The sequence below is a fragment of the Hippocampus bargibanti genome, linkage group LG07 (genome assembly GCF_051943395.1).
Source record: "Hippocampus bargibanti isolate YZ-2025 linkage group LG07, ASM5194339v1, whole genome shotgun sequence".
Taxonomy (NCBI): domain Eukaryota; kingdom Metazoa; phylum Chordata; class Actinopteri; order Syngnathiformes; family Syngnathidae; genus Hippocampus; species Hippocampus bargibanti.
The window spans coordinates 13,208,013-13,225,032 of record NC_142740.1 but is presented as its reverse complement, the minus strand read 5'-3'; the positions used below and the strand labels follow the sequence as shown (position 1 = coordinate 13,225,032).

General features: G+C 41.5%; 1 protein-coding gene across 1 annotated transcript in view; it reads right to left on the bottom strand.

Moving 5' to 3' along the window:
• hmcn1 (hemicentin 1) overlaps window positions 1–17,020 on the bottom strand; it is a 106,501-nt gene that overhangs the window by 74,559 nt on the left and 14,922 nt on the right. Inside the window, exons 3-19 of the mRNA XM_089001763.1 lie at window positions 16,368–16,526; window positions 16,168–16,290; window positions 15,343–15,514; window positions 15,008–15,114; window positions 12,252–12,372; window positions 11,851–12,114; window positions 11,622–11,766; window positions 11,357–11,478; window positions 10,674–10,943; window positions 6,903–7,044; window positions 6,698–6,825; window positions 6,470–6,583; window positions 5,657–5,815; window positions 3,549–3,740; window positions 3,383–3,478; window positions 918–1,045; window positions 688–832 (exon numbers count right to left, since the gene is read on the bottom strand). Coding sequence (XP_088857889.1) covers window positions 688–832; window positions 918–1,045; window positions 3,383–3,478; window positions 3,549–3,740; window positions 5,657–5,815; window positions 6,470–6,583; window positions 6,698–6,825; window positions 6,903–7,044; window positions 10,674–10,943; window positions 11,357–11,478; window positions 11,622–11,766; window positions 11,851–12,114; window positions 12,252–12,372; window positions 15,008–15,114; window positions 15,343–15,514; window positions 16,168–16,290; window positions 16,368–16,526 — 2,587 coding nt within the window. The remainder of the gene's footprint in view (window positions 1–687; window positions 833–917; window positions 1,046–3,382; window positions 3,479–3,548; window positions 3,741–5,656; window positions 5,816–6,469; window positions 6,584–6,697; window positions 6,826–6,902; window positions 7,045–10,673; window positions 10,944–11,356; window positions 11,479–11,621; window positions 11,767–11,850; window positions 12,115–12,251; window positions 12,373–15,007; window positions 15,115–15,342; window positions 15,515–16,167; window positions 16,291–16,367; window positions 16,527–17,020) is intronic.

Genomic DNA, 17,020 nt, shown 5'->3' with positions numbered 1-17,020 from the left:
TCGTTATATCGATATCGGATATATCGATAGTCCCGGTTATATCGATACTATTTCTATGCACGCACGGAGAAAATTACATGCAAACAGGGTCTGATATATCGATAGTCCCGGTTATATCGATATTTTTTCGGACTCCCTTGAATATCGACATAACGAGACTTTACTGTATATGTTTTTTGCTAACGACTCTACATTTGTTTAGTTTAGTATACCCCATGCTGATATAATGAGGGTTTCATTGATTAGGAGTTAAATCAGTTTGAGATGAAATGGTACAGTGCTTTGATTTATTGTTGTTTATCTTAAATAACTGTTTAGAATGTAAAACAGAGTGTGGGCACAATTAATGCATGTTTTATGTTGTGGAGATGCATGTAAGTATGTTGTATAGTGTGTCATTGTAAAATTATAGTCTTGACCGAAAATTCACTCACCAATAAGTTACTGTCACATTACACCGTATACAAAATGACTGTTTCTCAATTGGGTCAATTGTGTGAGGAAGCTGGAATATGAGAAATCTCACACACGCAAGACAAACACAGACAAACTCTTCACAAAAAGGCTGTGGCAGAAATTAAAACCTCGAAACTGTGATGCAGTATACTGCCATGATGTAATATAAATACATATATTGGCATACATTGTTTGTTTGTTGTTAAGTGGCGTGTCCACTTTGTACAGTACCATGGACGTTTACAGCTGTGGTGTGATTGGTGGCCCCAACAGGGCTCTCAGCCAAGCATGTGTAGTCACCGGCGTCGTCCAGCTGAACTCGCTCAATGTGTAGACTGCCATCCTTCCGGACAGTCAAATACTCATCTGAGGTCACCTAAAAATGGCAAATTTATAGCACGTGCAGGACAACTTTTCAACTTATGTTTAACTTATATTCATTAAGGATGTGCTGTACTTACAAGGCCATAGTTGTGCAACCACTGTCTCTCGGGCAGTGGATTGCCAGCCAACAGTACACAGGGTAAAGTCAACTGCTGGTCCTTGATCACACTGACCACTGCTGGACTCATTGCAATGACTGGTGTCACTGCAGACAACATTGCTTTGGTCAAGAAAAGTTGCTCAGTGATCGTGAAAAAGTGCAATCACTTCTTCAAGGATGCGTTTGGAGTTTTATTCTATGGAAGAACACTTCAACAACATGCCTTAATTATACTTTTTCCCCCAATGATTTGGAAACCAATTTGATTTGATTGAAGCAGTCTGCCATTTCTGGTACTTCAAAGAATTTGTATTTACAACGACTAGAGAAAAAAAAACAATGACTTGTCACTGTCAACACATAGCGATATAAACACCGTGTTTTTCACATCTGCTAAAAGGAAGCCGACTCACACTTTGTTTCCGCAAAGATTTGATCAAATGCAAAAAAAAATGACATGACAGAAATACTGTCGAGTTTTCACAGCAGAGGAATGATGGCTCAAAACCGAAACAGTTGCTCACTAGGTACATGTGTTCATATCAGAATCAGAAAATCAGACTCAGAAAACCTTAAATCGTCCCACAATGAGGAAATCTGCATATGTATATATATACAGTAAAGTCTCGTTATATCGATATCGGTTATATCGATAGTACCGCTTATTACGATACTATTTTCATTTCCCTTGCACATTTCTAGTCTTTTTATGTATAATTAGTACCGTTTAGTACGATACCCGGTTATTATGATAATCCGGTTATTATGGTGCTCCTTTTCATCCCCCGCCGGCCATTTTTGTTTATATCGATATATCCGTCGCGCCATTGGTCAACTTGGTCACGTGTCTTGTTACGTGAGCCGCCATCGGTCGCGCCATTGGTCGACTTGGTCACATGAGCCGCCATCGGTCGCGCTATTGGTCGACTTGGCCGTGTGACTTTGTCACGTGACACGCCATCGGTCGCGCCATTGGTCAACTTGGTCACGTGTCTTGGTTACGTGACACGCCATCAGTCGCGCCATTGGTCGACTTGGTCGGGTGACTTGGTTACGTGCCCAGCACCCGTGTAGCAGAGCCATTTTCATTTTCAGACGCTAGCTCGTGTGTAGCAGACGAGATTGAAGTGTTTGTGTTAAAAGGTAAAAATGGGAAGCAGAAGAAGATTGATGACTTTTTTAAATTATATACATAATACAGTAAGATGTAAGCGTTGCAGTTTCCCTGTTGTGTTATGTACATGCCCACTGTACTGTATATGAATGCAATCGTTTTTTGCAACAATGTTTCAACAATGTTACGTCCGAAACCTTCACTTTTGTACAGATGACGGCTGAAGAAACCTTCTCATCGAACAATGTTTCTTGTTTTGTCTGCTGAAGCGCGATGATTTTGAAAATTATTAACATTCCATACAGTGTATTAAAGGACAGCCGATGTCACTTTTTATTCAAATGCAAATAAAAATGACTTCATGCCAAGACGTCTTGCATTGCTTGTGAATCCAAACAATGGCTTCAGATTCGGATAATATGCTTTCTTGTTACACATCCAGTTATGAATATATTTCAAATACACTGTAGTTCTGAAGATTAAAGCATACATGTCTACAATCATTAAAGAATTATATGTGCCATTTTGAGGCAACATTGGGGGAACATCTCTGACCCAAAAAAAAAAGGGAGCTAATGGCCAGCTCCGTTTCTTATATGGCGCTTGGCTGCCCTCTTTTGGCGGCTTTTGTTTAATGCAGTTCGGCGCAGGATCGGATATATCGATAGTCCCGGTTATATCGATATTTTTTCGGACTCCCTTGAATATCGATATAACGAGACTTTACTGTATATATATATATATATATATACACACACACACACACACACACACACACACACACACACACACACACACACACACACTAACTAGCAAAGTCGCATGCGTCAATGGTCAAAACGGCGCATTGAGACCAATTCCGCCATTTGTTTTACGGCAAGGGTGTCAAAGTCATTTTTTGCCGCGGGCCACATTGTAGTTATGGTTTCCTCTCAAGGGCCATTATGAATTTGGGCAAGCCATTAGAATGTTTAATCCCCTCCCCATATTACATATAGAGCGCACAACAAATGAATGAATAACTAGTTTTCAAATCTGAAGTCAAGAATAATGACTGATTGTGGTTTATGTCCAAAAATATGAAATTTTGGTTAGGATTTTAGTAAGCATCATGGAAGTTTGATTTGCTTTCGCGGGCCCAAAAAAATGATGTGGCGGGCCGGATTTGGCCCCCGGGCCTTGACTTTGACACCTGTGTTTTACAGTGTTCATTTTTGGCTTTGGGAATTGTACTGCACAAAAAGATCTGTGAACTTGATACAGAGCAACAATTAAATACAATAAAATAAAGCTACTGTGTCAACATATTTAATATCAAATCTCCTTACCCAGTCCTGTCACAGTTATGCTTGCGTGGGTTTGGATCTTCCCAAAATGGTTGGAAGCCTCACAGATATATTCTGTTTCATCTTCAACCCACAAGTCTGACATAAGGGAGACATGTTTAAACCTAAATAATGTACTTCACATACAGCCTGTGAAGGTAAAACTCACTGGTGATATGAAGACCTCGTTTGTCTTGAGTCATCACGCTACGTCCATGGTGCTTATTGAAAAGGGGCAACCCGTCCGATCTCCTCCAGGTGACTTGTGGATTTGGATAGCCTTGAGCGTGGCATGGCAGTGTCACATTCGTACCAATGTCTCCCGCCACATTTAATGGTTCTTGGGTAAACGTTGGTGCATCTGCATTGAAAGTGAAGTGGGCAAGGGTCGTTATATTTCATCTGTGTGTAATATGTGCTGCTGAGGGCAACCAAACTGCCCTTGAAGTAAGGATTGTGCACAAACTTGTCAGAGTTGCACAGTGACAGAAGTGCTTGTACCTTTTTGCAAATCCAACTGCCTAAGAAAGTTTGTTCTTCCACACAGGGGGCGACCCTTGTGGGGGTGCTGGAGCCTATTCCAGCGGTCTTTAGGCAGTAGGCTGAGGACACCCTGAACTGTTTGTCAGTAAGTCGCAGGCCACACAGAAACGAACTATCCACGCACACACACCCACACCTACGGACACCTTTTGAGTGTTCAATCAGCCTGCCATGCATGTTTTTGGAATGTGGGAGGAAACAAGAGGACCAGTAGAAAACCCACACAGGGCCGGGGGGAACATTCAAACGCCACACTGGGTGGGATTGAACGCATGATCTCTGCACTGTGAAGCCGACGTGCAAACCACTTGACTACCTGGTCGCACTCACACGCACAAACACGCACACGCACACACACACACACACACACACGTATGCACACGCAAACACACACACACACACACACACACACACACACACACACACACACACACACACACACACACACACACACACACACACACACACAGATGCACATTGTTACATCCATTCCCTGAGAAGGCAACTCCTACTCCTATCTTGCTCCTGCTTGAAATGAGTCCCATTCGCTTCCAACTCCCAATTTAAAGGTGAACTACATCTAAATTGCACATCACTCCATGTTTTTTGTTTTCATTTTTGATAATGTCACTCACGTCTCCTCCCATGAAAATGTTATTTTGTATGATCCGAATCCATGATAAAAGGTAAAGTTGACTCCCATCCCGTGCAACACCCATCGTGTGTCAACTTCTATTGCATAGCATTTTAGATCGGTATTTATAAGTCCAAGATGGCGCCCGAGTAGGCAGCCTCCGCAAGTGCTCTCATGAGCCTTGCTTTTTTTTGGTTGTTTTTGTCTTGTTTTGTGTTTTCTTTTGTCACTTTGTGTTGTTGTGCATCATGTGGAACGGATACAGATTGTTTTTCAGCATTTTTGACCACGACATTCATCAAGGAGGAGACTGTGCTGAGCGGTTGCGCCTTTTCGGCAGCATGAATATGCCAGTACTGTTTTTGAATGGGAGGAATGTCGGAGCCATTCGACTGCCATCGCTGGACACCAAAGGGGCCATTGTGCTTTTTTTGCGCCTGTAATGGGCAGCATCTTCACAGCCCCGCTTTGTTCAGTGGAAGGTTAGTGCTGTTGGCAGTCTGCGGCTGGATGGATGCATGGCTTGAGGAACCCGCGATAAGAAAGGAGCGTCAGCGCAGAGTGCCGATGCGTATGTGGAACTGTTGCGGCTTGGAATTGAAGCAGATTTATGTGGAACAGGAGATGTGAGACAATCTCTTTTCATCAATGGATGCTACAGCTGTGTGTTTGTTTTCAACATTTGGCTTGTAGTCGACGTGCACATTCCACCATGATGTCCCTGATCCACTGGTGGAAAGACGCTTTGATCCTCTTCTCTTTCATCTAGAACTGCTTCATGTCATCAGAAAGAGGGTACAGCAAGTCCTGAAGAATGAATGTCTCTCTGTGTCTTTGTTTTGTCATATTGTCTCTATGCTGTCATATTATTTGTTATTTAGGTTTTTTTTTTGTTATTTTGACTTCAAGACGGCGCCGCGAGAGTGGCTGCCTTTCCAGCAGCTCATGTATTTTGTTTTTCTACTTTCATTCCTTTCATCACTTTGCTGCTGTGAAATGTAAATTTCTCCACTGTGAGACTAATAAAGGCATATCCAATCCAATCCAATATACATACTTCATTAAAAAAACTCATTAAAAAAGAAAAAATCCATACATACCCCCAACATCAAGAGCAACCCTTCCTGTTGAAGTGCCAGCAGCGTTGGAAGCCACACAAGTGTAGTATCCAGCATCAATTTCCTGGGTATTCTTGATGGTCATTGTACCTGCCAGTGCATCAATGTCCAATGAAGCTGTTTTTTCCAGCTGGACATCACCTGAAAAGCAGAAGACATCGCTTGAACTTACACAGTACGCAATTTAACTTTCTGGCCTAAATATTTAAGCATTCACGTGATATCTACATGAAAATCTTCTTTTCCCTTCAGGGGTCGCCACAGCGAATCAATGTCCTCCATCTAACCCTGTTCTGTGCATCCTCATCTCTCACACGAGCTAACTTCCTCCATCTTCTTTATCGCTTCTTCCTGTATCATCACTTGTACTTGGGTCCCTCTCATTCACACACATATATTCCGTCTTGCTGCGGCTCATCTTCATTCCTCTCCTTACCAGGGCATACCTCCACATCTCGAGTTTCTCCCCCACCTGTTCCCTGCTCTCGCTATCGATTACAATGTCATCTGCAAACATCATCGTCCAAGGAGATTATTGTCGAACATCATCTGTCAGCCTGTCCATCACCATAGCGAATAAGAAGGGGCTGAGAGCTGACCCCTGGTGGAGTTCTACTTTTCTCTGGCATTTGTTCCCTGTTCTCGCTACAGATCACAATGTCATCTGCATCTGATTATAGGGCGCACTGTTGGCTTTTGAGAAAATGTAATACTTTTAGGCGTGCGCCTTAGAATTTGGAGAATAGAATAATACTATGCAAATAATATTTACTTTAAAATGCTACTGGTATGTACCTTTGTACCATGAGAACTCGGGGTGGGGGATTCCTGATGCAGAACAGGCCATCACAGTGGTTTCTCCAATACCAGTGAGAATCTCATCAACAGCCACTGTTACCACAGGAGATTCTATGGAGACAAAAATGAGAGAGTATTGTACGTATGTGTAGTTTATGTTTTTATTGTTCAAGTAAATATTGCTTGTCTGTTGGCATTCAAAACATGCCAGTGGGTATTATTCACCAATGTAATTAAGGATGGAAACCATAGAGTCAGTTCCTGCTTGGTTGCTGGCCAGGCAGCCATAAACACCTTCATCCATCTTCTCAATGTTTCTTACTGATAGCGTGCCATCCGGTGCCATTCTGTGTCTTAAAAAAATTAGATTTTCCATCTGAATTAAGAGCCAATAAAATGTGAAAAACTTTCAAAATAATTGTGAATTTACCTGCTTGATGCCATAATAAACATGCCATTGTGAGTCCAAGCCAGGAAGGGTGGTGGGTAGCCACTGGCTAAGCATTTAATCTTGATTTCTTCTCCTCTTGTAAACGTCTGGTTCAGAGGCTTCACGGAGACACGAGGCACCTCTAAAGGGAAAATGGCATTCCAGATTTCTAACATCTAGCTTACTAGTCGAAAGTCAGCACAGTGTTTGTTCTATGGCATGAACTGTAGTTCATACATTCATAAATTTAATCAATACAAGAGTTGCTCCAACTAATACCCTTACACAATTGTGGTTGCCAGTCCTGGTAAACTGTGGAATCTTCATAGAGGATTCATGATGTGTTCCTCAACACTTCCAGAGTCATCAAACTCCGCTTGTAGCTTCCAGCATAAATCATAATTTCAATCGGCATCAAAGATATGAGAATGTGATTTTTTCCCTGTTGTATAGTTTGACATAGCACAGCATGAAGTTCTATTTTATGCACCAGAATGTCAAACAAGACTATCCTCTTGCTTGTTTCCAAGTAGATTAAGTAAATGTTTTGTTTTTTTAACAAATTTGACAGAATTGTATGTTTAAAATATGTTTTCTTATCGAGCTTCCACTCATAAGTCATGCTCACACCCACTACCTGCCTTTCTTCTGTCAATATTATCATGAGATTCCTTATCATGCTCCTAAAAAATCCTCCATTGCACTTACAGCACATAAACTATGATGGCTGTTGTTTTTGGTACATGTGATGCATAGAAGGAGCCTTTATATTTTCTCTTATGTGATTAACTTCCAAATACTGGTTAGCAATGGAAAAAACATTGGTCATCCATTTTTTTTACTACTCATACTGTTGAAGGTCGTGGAAGTTTCTGGATTGCATCCCAGCCAACCTTCAAGCAAGCGTTTCCAATTGAAATCCTTGAGGGCGCCGAGACAGCATGCTTCAGATGTGTCCCTTATCTAACACACCTTATTCAATGATGACTTAACAATCCTGATCATTTGAATCAGGTATGATGGGGGTGGGAGACATCTAAATCATGTTCGATAGGCGGGCTCGAGGAACGCGGTTGTATAGGCCTGCTCTAAAGAAAAGTCAAAATAAGGGTTGTGTAGAAGAATGAAGGCGAATTGATCAGCTGTGTTTTATGATTGAAGAAAAAATATCCTTCAAGGTGGAGGTGGGATCCACCAGGGGTCAGCTCTGAGCCCATTCTTATATGATGATGGACAGGCTGACGAACGATGTTAGACAAGAATCTGCTTGGACGATGATGTTTGCAGATGACATTGTGATCTGTAGCAAGAGCAGGGAACAGCTGGGGAAGAAACTAGAGGGGTGGAGGTTTGCCCTGGAAAGGAGAGGAATGAAGATCAGTAGCAGCAAGATGGAATATGTGTGTGAATGAGAGGGACCCAAGTACAAGAGTGATGCTACAGGGAGAAGAGATAAAGAAGGTGGAGGATTTTAAGTGCTTGGGATCAACTGTCCAGAGTAATGGAGAGTGGGGAAAAGAGGTGAAGACGCGTGTCCAGGCAGGCTGGAACGACTGGAAAAAAATGTCAGGTGTGATGTGTGATAGAAGGGTTTCAACTAGGATAAATTGCAGAAAAAGGCACAGTTGAATAAAGTAATAAAGATTAGGGACCAAAATGTCTCTCAAACTGACAAAAGGGGAATTTTGGTCGCACCAGATGAGCTATGAATTGGATTCTCTTGCAACTTGTGGTTGTCTAACAAAGTAAATACAGTAGAGTGTGCCAATACTAGTTTTTCTCTGTTATTCTTTCTTGGCCTCCTGACTCTCTGTAATGGGCTCTGGCTTTTATGACTGTTACAACTTGTTCCTGATTATTGAAATGTGAAAAACGATCCAATATTAAATAATTAAATATCCAATCATTAATTTGGATTAGCATCAGAAGACATACCGGTAAATGCTTTCACACGCTCAATGAAGCATTTGAGGGAATTAGTCAAAGAAGGAAGTAGGGCAGATTGACACCACATAGTATCACATATTAAAGGACAACCGACGTCTCCGGACAAGTTGTGTCCATAATTTGTAAAATGGCTTCAAATGACTTTTACTGAGCGTATTTTACAAAGATTCCACCGCATATAGCTATATTTTACGTTTTAAAACTCGCGCTGAATATTCCCGAAAGTCTTGTTTTTGAGTTGGTGACGAGTCAGTACGTGACGTCACTGAAGGACACATTGTAGCAGTCCTTCCATCACGTCAATGCATTTGGCTGTACTTGACTGGTCTGATAACTTCGTGTAGCACCAAAAAAGAGGCAGAAGAGGGCGACAAAGCTCCATGTAAGGAATTAATCAGCCTGTGGAAACGGGCTGATTAATTCCTTACAGAAGATAACTCAAAATGGCATGGAATAAATTCTTTAATCGATTGCAAACATGTATGCTTTCCTCTTCAGAATGATTTGAATCATATTCATAATTGGACGAGTAACAAGAAAGCATATTCTCCGAATCTGAAGCCATTGTTTTGATTCTCGAGCAAGGCAAGACGTCTTGGCGTGATGTCACGAACTGGGGGCGGGACCTTCTAAAACTGGCCACTTCCGGGTTCATTTTTTGTTGTTGCAGATTTTGGACACTAGGTCATTTTTATTTGTGTTTTACATTTGACTAAAAATATCATACTGCACGTTTTGGGTATTTTAGATGCTCCAAAACGTTTTTCTGATGTCAGTTAAGAAACAAAAAAGTGACGTCGGTTGTCCTTTAAGAGGGTGGGGTGGAAAGTGTTGTCATGTCAGACAATACAAATTGCACAGCCAAATATCAATTCCTTGTGTTGCTTCCATTGTCAGGGATTGTGTTAAATTGCTTAGTTCTGTTTGAAACTGAATTCCGACTCACACCAAGACATTGGACACTTCCTAAACTGTATACTTCCATTGTGGGAGGAGTTTGCAAAAGTAGACAAGAATACATCATTCAATCAGATAACATGATTGACAACCCATGACTTTGAATGTGTTTGGAATACCAATTTTGTGTGCAGGCACTCCTCAGTTTCCCTATGCACAAAACAACATTGATAAACACTTTTTTGTCACATCTCGTCGCCGTCCTGGGCGCGCCCCGCCCCTCCTGTCACCTCCTCCGCTGCTCCCTGGAGACGGCCCCTCCCATCATCACTCACCTGGGTTCCCACAGCTGTTTGAAATTCCTTTGATTGTGCCTTCTGACTATATTTGCCGATCGCACACCACCGTCTTCGTCGGAGTATTCTGAAAGCCACCCTTGCTACTGCCTTGCCGTCAGGTCTGCCTTCATCTATCACAGTCACTTACCTCATCCTGCTGTTATCTGTGCATGCGTGTCTCAGTAAAGACTTTTGTTCCTGAGTATCTGTCTCGCCGTGTATTTTGGATCCTACCTCCCCGCTTTCCTTTGTCACTCGAGCCCTGCCCTCAAGCCTCAAGTGACGTGACATTTTTGATGAATTTGGTGGATGTACTTGATCGTCCTGAACTCTATATTGTCATAATTCTTCTGGATGAATGATACCAATACCAGACACCTCTCAATTTTCCTTCCTATTTGAACCTGTGCAATAATGAGGCGACACCATGGGGAATTGGATGACAAGGAGGTGCTGACAAATAAATACGGCAATGCAGCACAAAAATAAAACAATAACAAAAAGCACAAGCACTATGCCATCAAAAAACAGCATATCTGAGATGAATGGAAGGAGAAAATGGACACATGTATCGAAAAACACTCCTTACCTTGTACAACAAGGTTGACTCGCTCTGCTGTCATCCCTCCTTCATTTACAGCAATACACTCATACCAGCCTGAGTGATCCGGTGTCACAGAAGATACTTGAAGTGAAAGATTAGTTAAGACGCGAACCAGAGGATCCAGGCGGGCATCAAGACCCATTCTCCACCAAGTTAGGTTGAACCTGACAGTGCTGGTAACATGGCAGGTGAGGACAGCTCGGGATCCAGGCGAAACTGTTACGTTGCCTTCAACTGTGACAGCGGGAGGTGGCTCTGCATAAAGAGAACATCAGAATATTATCATGTCATGATGCTACCCGGACGCCTTAATGGTGAGGTGCTCTGGGAGGAAACCCTGGAGATGACTCTGGACATGCTAAATTCTAGCATATCCAACTAGAGAGACTATTTCTCCCATCTGATTTGGGAACACATCATGCCACTCCAGGAAGAGCTCGGCAAAGGTGCGAGTGAGAGGGAAATCTGGGCCACCTTCTTAAGCTGCAGCCCCCACAACCCAAACTCGGACAAGCAGAATATTATGAATGAATGAATGAATGAATGAATGAATGAATGAATGAATTGAATGGGTGTTTGCGGTTTCTGAAAATTGTTATCTAGCAATAAATAACCAAGAAAATATCCACATGGAAGACAAAGTGAATTGTGCTCAAATTTTTGCTGACCTGAAACATCCAGGAAGGTGCGAGCTCGTCCTGTCCCAGCACTGTTAATAGCAATGCACTCGTAGTAGCCTTCATCCTTTGAAGTTACCACTTCTATTTCCCATGATGCTGTGTCAGACTCCCTGGAATGAAAAAAAATGCAGAGCTTTAGCATGTCATGGGTACAGTACATTGTATTGAAGTATGTTTTCAGTTAGCTACATGATAATTGTATAGCGGGAAATATTTTTTTTCTTTCAGTAACAATAACGGTATCCGTGCCAACCCAAACAATTGATCCATCCCTAGTCGCCTTCCACCATTGCTGAATCGTAGTGTGAAGGGAATCAGGCTTTCCACTTGACATCTAACAGCCCCTTTCTGGAGATAATAGCCATGGGTAATTGCTGGCATCAAGACTTTAGGAGCATCTAATAAGAGATACATGAGAAGCAATGTTAATCATTCATTGTGCATCTCCCCAATATACGGTCAATGCTGACTGCATCACTGACCTGGTATAATACTGGAGAAGGACACGCTAGAGACTCTCTGGAAAACAAAACCATCCCGCTCAAGTCCCGTCACCCGCAGAAAGAAGGCTTCATTTGGTGGAATAAAATCAGTGATGTTCCAAAGACTGTACGGTTGTCGTTCAGGATAGTAACGGATTGGCAGAGTTTTAATGACTCTGCCTGTTATTGCCAAGAGCTCAAGCCGATCAGCTCGAGCAGGTGGAGAAAGTCCAGTTGTGTTCAACAGGATGTGGGTGGGAACACCTGGAAAGTTAATAACATTTATAATTCAACTGGAAGGGTCAAAAACTGTTAAATAATGGCACGAAAAATAATGAATGAAAGACAAACAAATCTATGTGGACATTTCTTAATTGGAAACAATATATCAACTCACTAACCTTGAACTGGACGACTGATCGTTTTTTTGAAATCCATTGTGGGTTTTCGGGAGAACCCTGCTCGGAAGTCTATGCTGCTGAGACCTGAGATGCGAACTGAGTGTCTTCCTTCACTAGAAGTCTGCAATTTAAAGAGATCACTTGACATATGGTAATCGACTTTTTTTGTAAACAAACGATTGCATCATGAAATGGTGTAATGTTTTTACAGTAAAATCTCATGAGGTACCGGTATTTAAGATAAGTGTGGCACCAGTGGTTTTGAAGCGGTTTTACTTAAAGGACAAACAACGCCTCCGGACAAGTTGTGCCCATAATTTGTAAAATCACTTCAAATGACTTATACTGAGCGTATTTTACAATGATTCCATGGCATATAGCTATATTTTACGTTTTAAGACTCACGCTGAATATTCAGGAAGTCTTGTTTTCGAGTTGGTGACGAGTCCTGACGTCACGTCACGGCAGGAACACCCCTGACCGAGAAAGGACATATTGTCGCAGTCCTTTCATCACCTCAATGCATTTTGCGGTGACGTAATGTCAGGAACGCCCCTGACCGAGAAAGCGACACACAATGCATTTTGGGTACTTTGCTTGGTCTTGGTTGACGGCGAAATTAGAAGGAAAACACATAAATAACGCAATGGTGAATTGTGTGTTGCACCAAGACTACTATTTGATACTAGTTGACACAAATTCGAAACAGACAAATCAGCCCATTTCCAACGGAGCTTGGGCGCCATCTAGTGCATTATCGGGGAGCTACATTGGAGTCCAGACGCCTCAAAATGATACGGAAGAACTTCCTTAATCGATTGCAAACATTTATGCTTTCCTTTTCTAAACTATTTGAATCATATTCATAACTGGATGAGTAACAAGAAAGCATCTTCTCCGAATCTGAAGCCATTGTTTTGATTCTAGAGCAAGGCAAGACGTCCTGGCGTGACGTCACAAACAAGGGGCCGGCACCTTCTAAAACTGGCCATTTCCGGGTTCATTTTGAAGTAGTTTTTGGTGTTTTTCATTTGACTAAAAATATCAGCCTGTGTGTTTTGGGTATTTTAGATGCTATAAAACGTTTTCTGATGTCAGTTAGGAAACAAAAAAATGTTGTCGGGAGAAATAGAGGCAGTAATTTGTTAACATTGACAGGGATATATTTGTACTTCCATTTATCACCAATGAAAGTTCCAGCCATCGACCCCACATGGGTGCCTTATTATTAACACTTGAAATCAAAGAGCCTTGATTTTGATGCGTCTCCGGTACAGATGTGTTGTTAAATCGTCTACATTATTCAACCATGTTCCTTTCCTTTTCACGTTCTCTGTGTCTGTATGCAAATTTGACTTTCGATATATATATATATATATATATATATATATATATATATATATATATATATATATATATATATATATATATATATATATATATATATATATATATATATGGATTTTTCCTCAGACACTTCAAAGAGAAACATACTGTACACTCAGAATTGTTCATGGGTGTTATTCTGAGTTCGAATGTTTGTTTGTTTTCGTGTACCCTACGGTTGACTGGTAACCAGTTCAGGGTACCAACAGCAACATAGGCTCCATCATGTCCACAACACTCTTGAGGATGAGCAGATTAGAAAATGGATGGATGCAAGAGTTATCTGCTGTTATGGCAATACAGGAATCAGTCTGCAAATGCTGCCAGGATTTTACTTTGCTGGTAAGTATCTTAAAGGTTGCTGATGTGACCTCTTAAAAGACAGACAGAAACGAGAGGCCATTTATTTTACATGATAACAGCCTTTTGTGTGATTGCAAGTGTAGACAGGCCAAAATGTTTAGGTTTGCCTGTGCGACATTCAAACATCTAATACCCGATCGTGAAAATGACGCACCCATTAGACACACACAAATACTTGCCTCATACAGTTTTCTTAGATGTCTGGCCCACATGTAGACCGAGTCATTACTGTCAACGTATAGGTGTTACGTTTTTGTTTAGGTTACCTTTGGTTTTATTCCCCCGTGTGCCCTTTTAAACACCACTTCTTCTCGTCAACAGTGTTCCTTGTGTTTAACCACTACACTACCTCAACCCTTTGTGTCTAGTCCAGGTGTTTCTCGCTGTCTTGTCACTTTGCTTGTATTTATTTTTGTATTTACTTGTATTTACAGAAAGTATTTTATTAGCCTATTATTAGTGGCTGATATACTACGCAGATAAAAAAAAAAAAATCTGATTTAAGTCAATCACAACAAATGCGTCTTCTCACAATGACCATTACAAAAGAAAGTGAATCCGAGAGGAGTTAAGTATTCGGCTTTGCACACAACAACATACGATGCGCATATCATGTATTACAGTCTTTTTCGGTCTAAAAGTGTTCTTTCAACACCACAATAAAGTGCGTGTGCGTGTGCGTGTGCGCGCGTGCGTGTGTGTGTGTGTGTGTGTGTGTGTGTGTGTGCGTGTGCGCGCGTGTGTGTGTGCGCGTTTCTCGTTCCACCCGGACTACTTGCAGAGATCATGCATGTCAAATTGCTTATAATGGAATGTGATCACAGTCATTCAACTTAAGAACCAAGGCACAGCGGTCTCTCAAATATGATTTGTGATCTCATTTGTAGGCTACCCTTCCAAACTGTTTGCTGCAAGTCTTGTTAAAACGATAGATTAGCACTGTGATTTGTTGTCAGAAGGTTTTAATTTTAGTGACTTTTAAATGTAAAGATCGGATCCTCTACTACCTTGATAGACCACAACCCGGACTGTGGGTCCTTGATGTTGACAACTTTGGCAGAGTTGGGAATATGCAACAACTCAGTCAGACCATCATTCTTCCCCACAATCCTCCCTGAAGGCAAAACATGAACATGGGGTGATAAATCCTCCCCTTCCAGAGATGCAGCCAACATACAGTGAATTCATTTTCAAACTCTACACATGCATGGTTAAATATTGCACATGCAATCCGGTGGGATTATTTTAATCACATTATCTCTATCTGTCATGCTAAGTAAAAATTGGATCTCCTTTCCTTGTAATATTACAGACATCCAAAGGTGAGTGACAGTTATCCTACCCTCGGGGTTTATAATCTGGATGTCTGGCGTGGGGCCACTGAGGGAAACAGTGACTTCCTTGAGACTGGGGTCAAAGGGGATCTGCCAGGTGTTTCTGACCCCATTGAAGTGATCAGTGGACAACAGGTGGACCTTTGAGGACTGCACAGCCTCCTCCACCCATTTCAAAACCTGTGACATAAATCATTTCCCCATTACTTGTAGAGTGTAAATTTCGAAATGGCGATTATTCTGCTCCATTGAAAATTGTGCCTGTTTGGCCACCTTGTTTCAATCACATACAATACTATGTCTAATCTAAATCAACAGCGATGCCTAATTTGCAGCAAACTAGTGCGCTCAATTTTCAACTGATTGCTTCAGGAAATGGTTCGAAAATAAACAACACACATTGGTTGAATTAGAGCCATTCCTAACTCATGTCCAATTCTGGTCATAGTCCAGACATAAAGATACTTTTTAAATGTTCTGACACTTTCTAAATTCTGCAGCTTCACCATGACTGAATGGCCTTATGACTGTGGCCAAGGTATATCTTTGTGAATCAAAATACAGTAAAGTCTCGTTATATCGATATCGGATATATCGATAGTCCCGGTTATATCGATACTATTTCTATGCACATGCGGAGAAAATTACGTGCAAACAGGGTCGGATATATCGATAGTCCCGGTTATATCGATATTTTTTCGGACTCCCTTGAATATCGATATAACGAGACTTTACTGTATTTTACTCATGATTAAGACAATTTGAAAGTTGTACTTCAAAGTTCAGAGGAGTACAGAATGCATTCCTGCATTTCTTCTTAGGAACAATCTTACCTCATTGACCTGTTTCTTGTCCAGATGGAAGACCTGCCCAGAACTGGTGGAGGCGATTTCCTCATATGCCTTGTAGCCAACGTGAGTCCTATCATCACAATCCCCCGTCAATACAAACACGACCTACAGTCACACGTCAGAATAGGGTCAGTATCAGTTCAACTCATCACATATTCTATTGCCAAGAATGTCAGCAAGACCTGGGACTGTTTCTGTTGAATGAGTTGAAGGACATCATAGGTCAGCTTGTAATCTTTGGACCGGGCATCTGTAAAGACGTAAATGAAGGATCCTGGAAGTGATATCTCCAGAGCAATTTTTATAGCACCGATGCTCATTTCTGGACAGTCACCGCCACCCTGGCAATGAAAATGAAAATGATATAAATAGTACATTACATAATTTATAACAGATTATTTTCTTACAGACCGTGGCTTTTTTAGGTGTTCAATTACCTTACTTGTTTCGGCGTATACTTCCGCCTTCGTCAGAGTGTCACGTATGTTGTTGTGAGGCGCCTGTCACATCAGACAGGCGCCTCACAACAACATCCGTTTTGACTTACGACCGTATTGTCGTAAATCAAAATGGTCGAAAGTCGGATGTTACCTGCACATTCGGAAAAATGGAACACCTGTGCAAGCATGACTTCACAGGAAGGCCTGAGTTGAGTCTTAATCCAGAACCTATCCGGCCAAATCCAGTGCAAATGGCATTGTATCACTCAACTGAAAATATGCACATTTTTAATAGATTTGAGATTATATTCCTGATTTAACCAAGCTGTAAATGCCAAACTGGCGCTTTGGTCCTCAAATTTGTGAATTTCTTGTCCTGTTCATAGTGATCCATT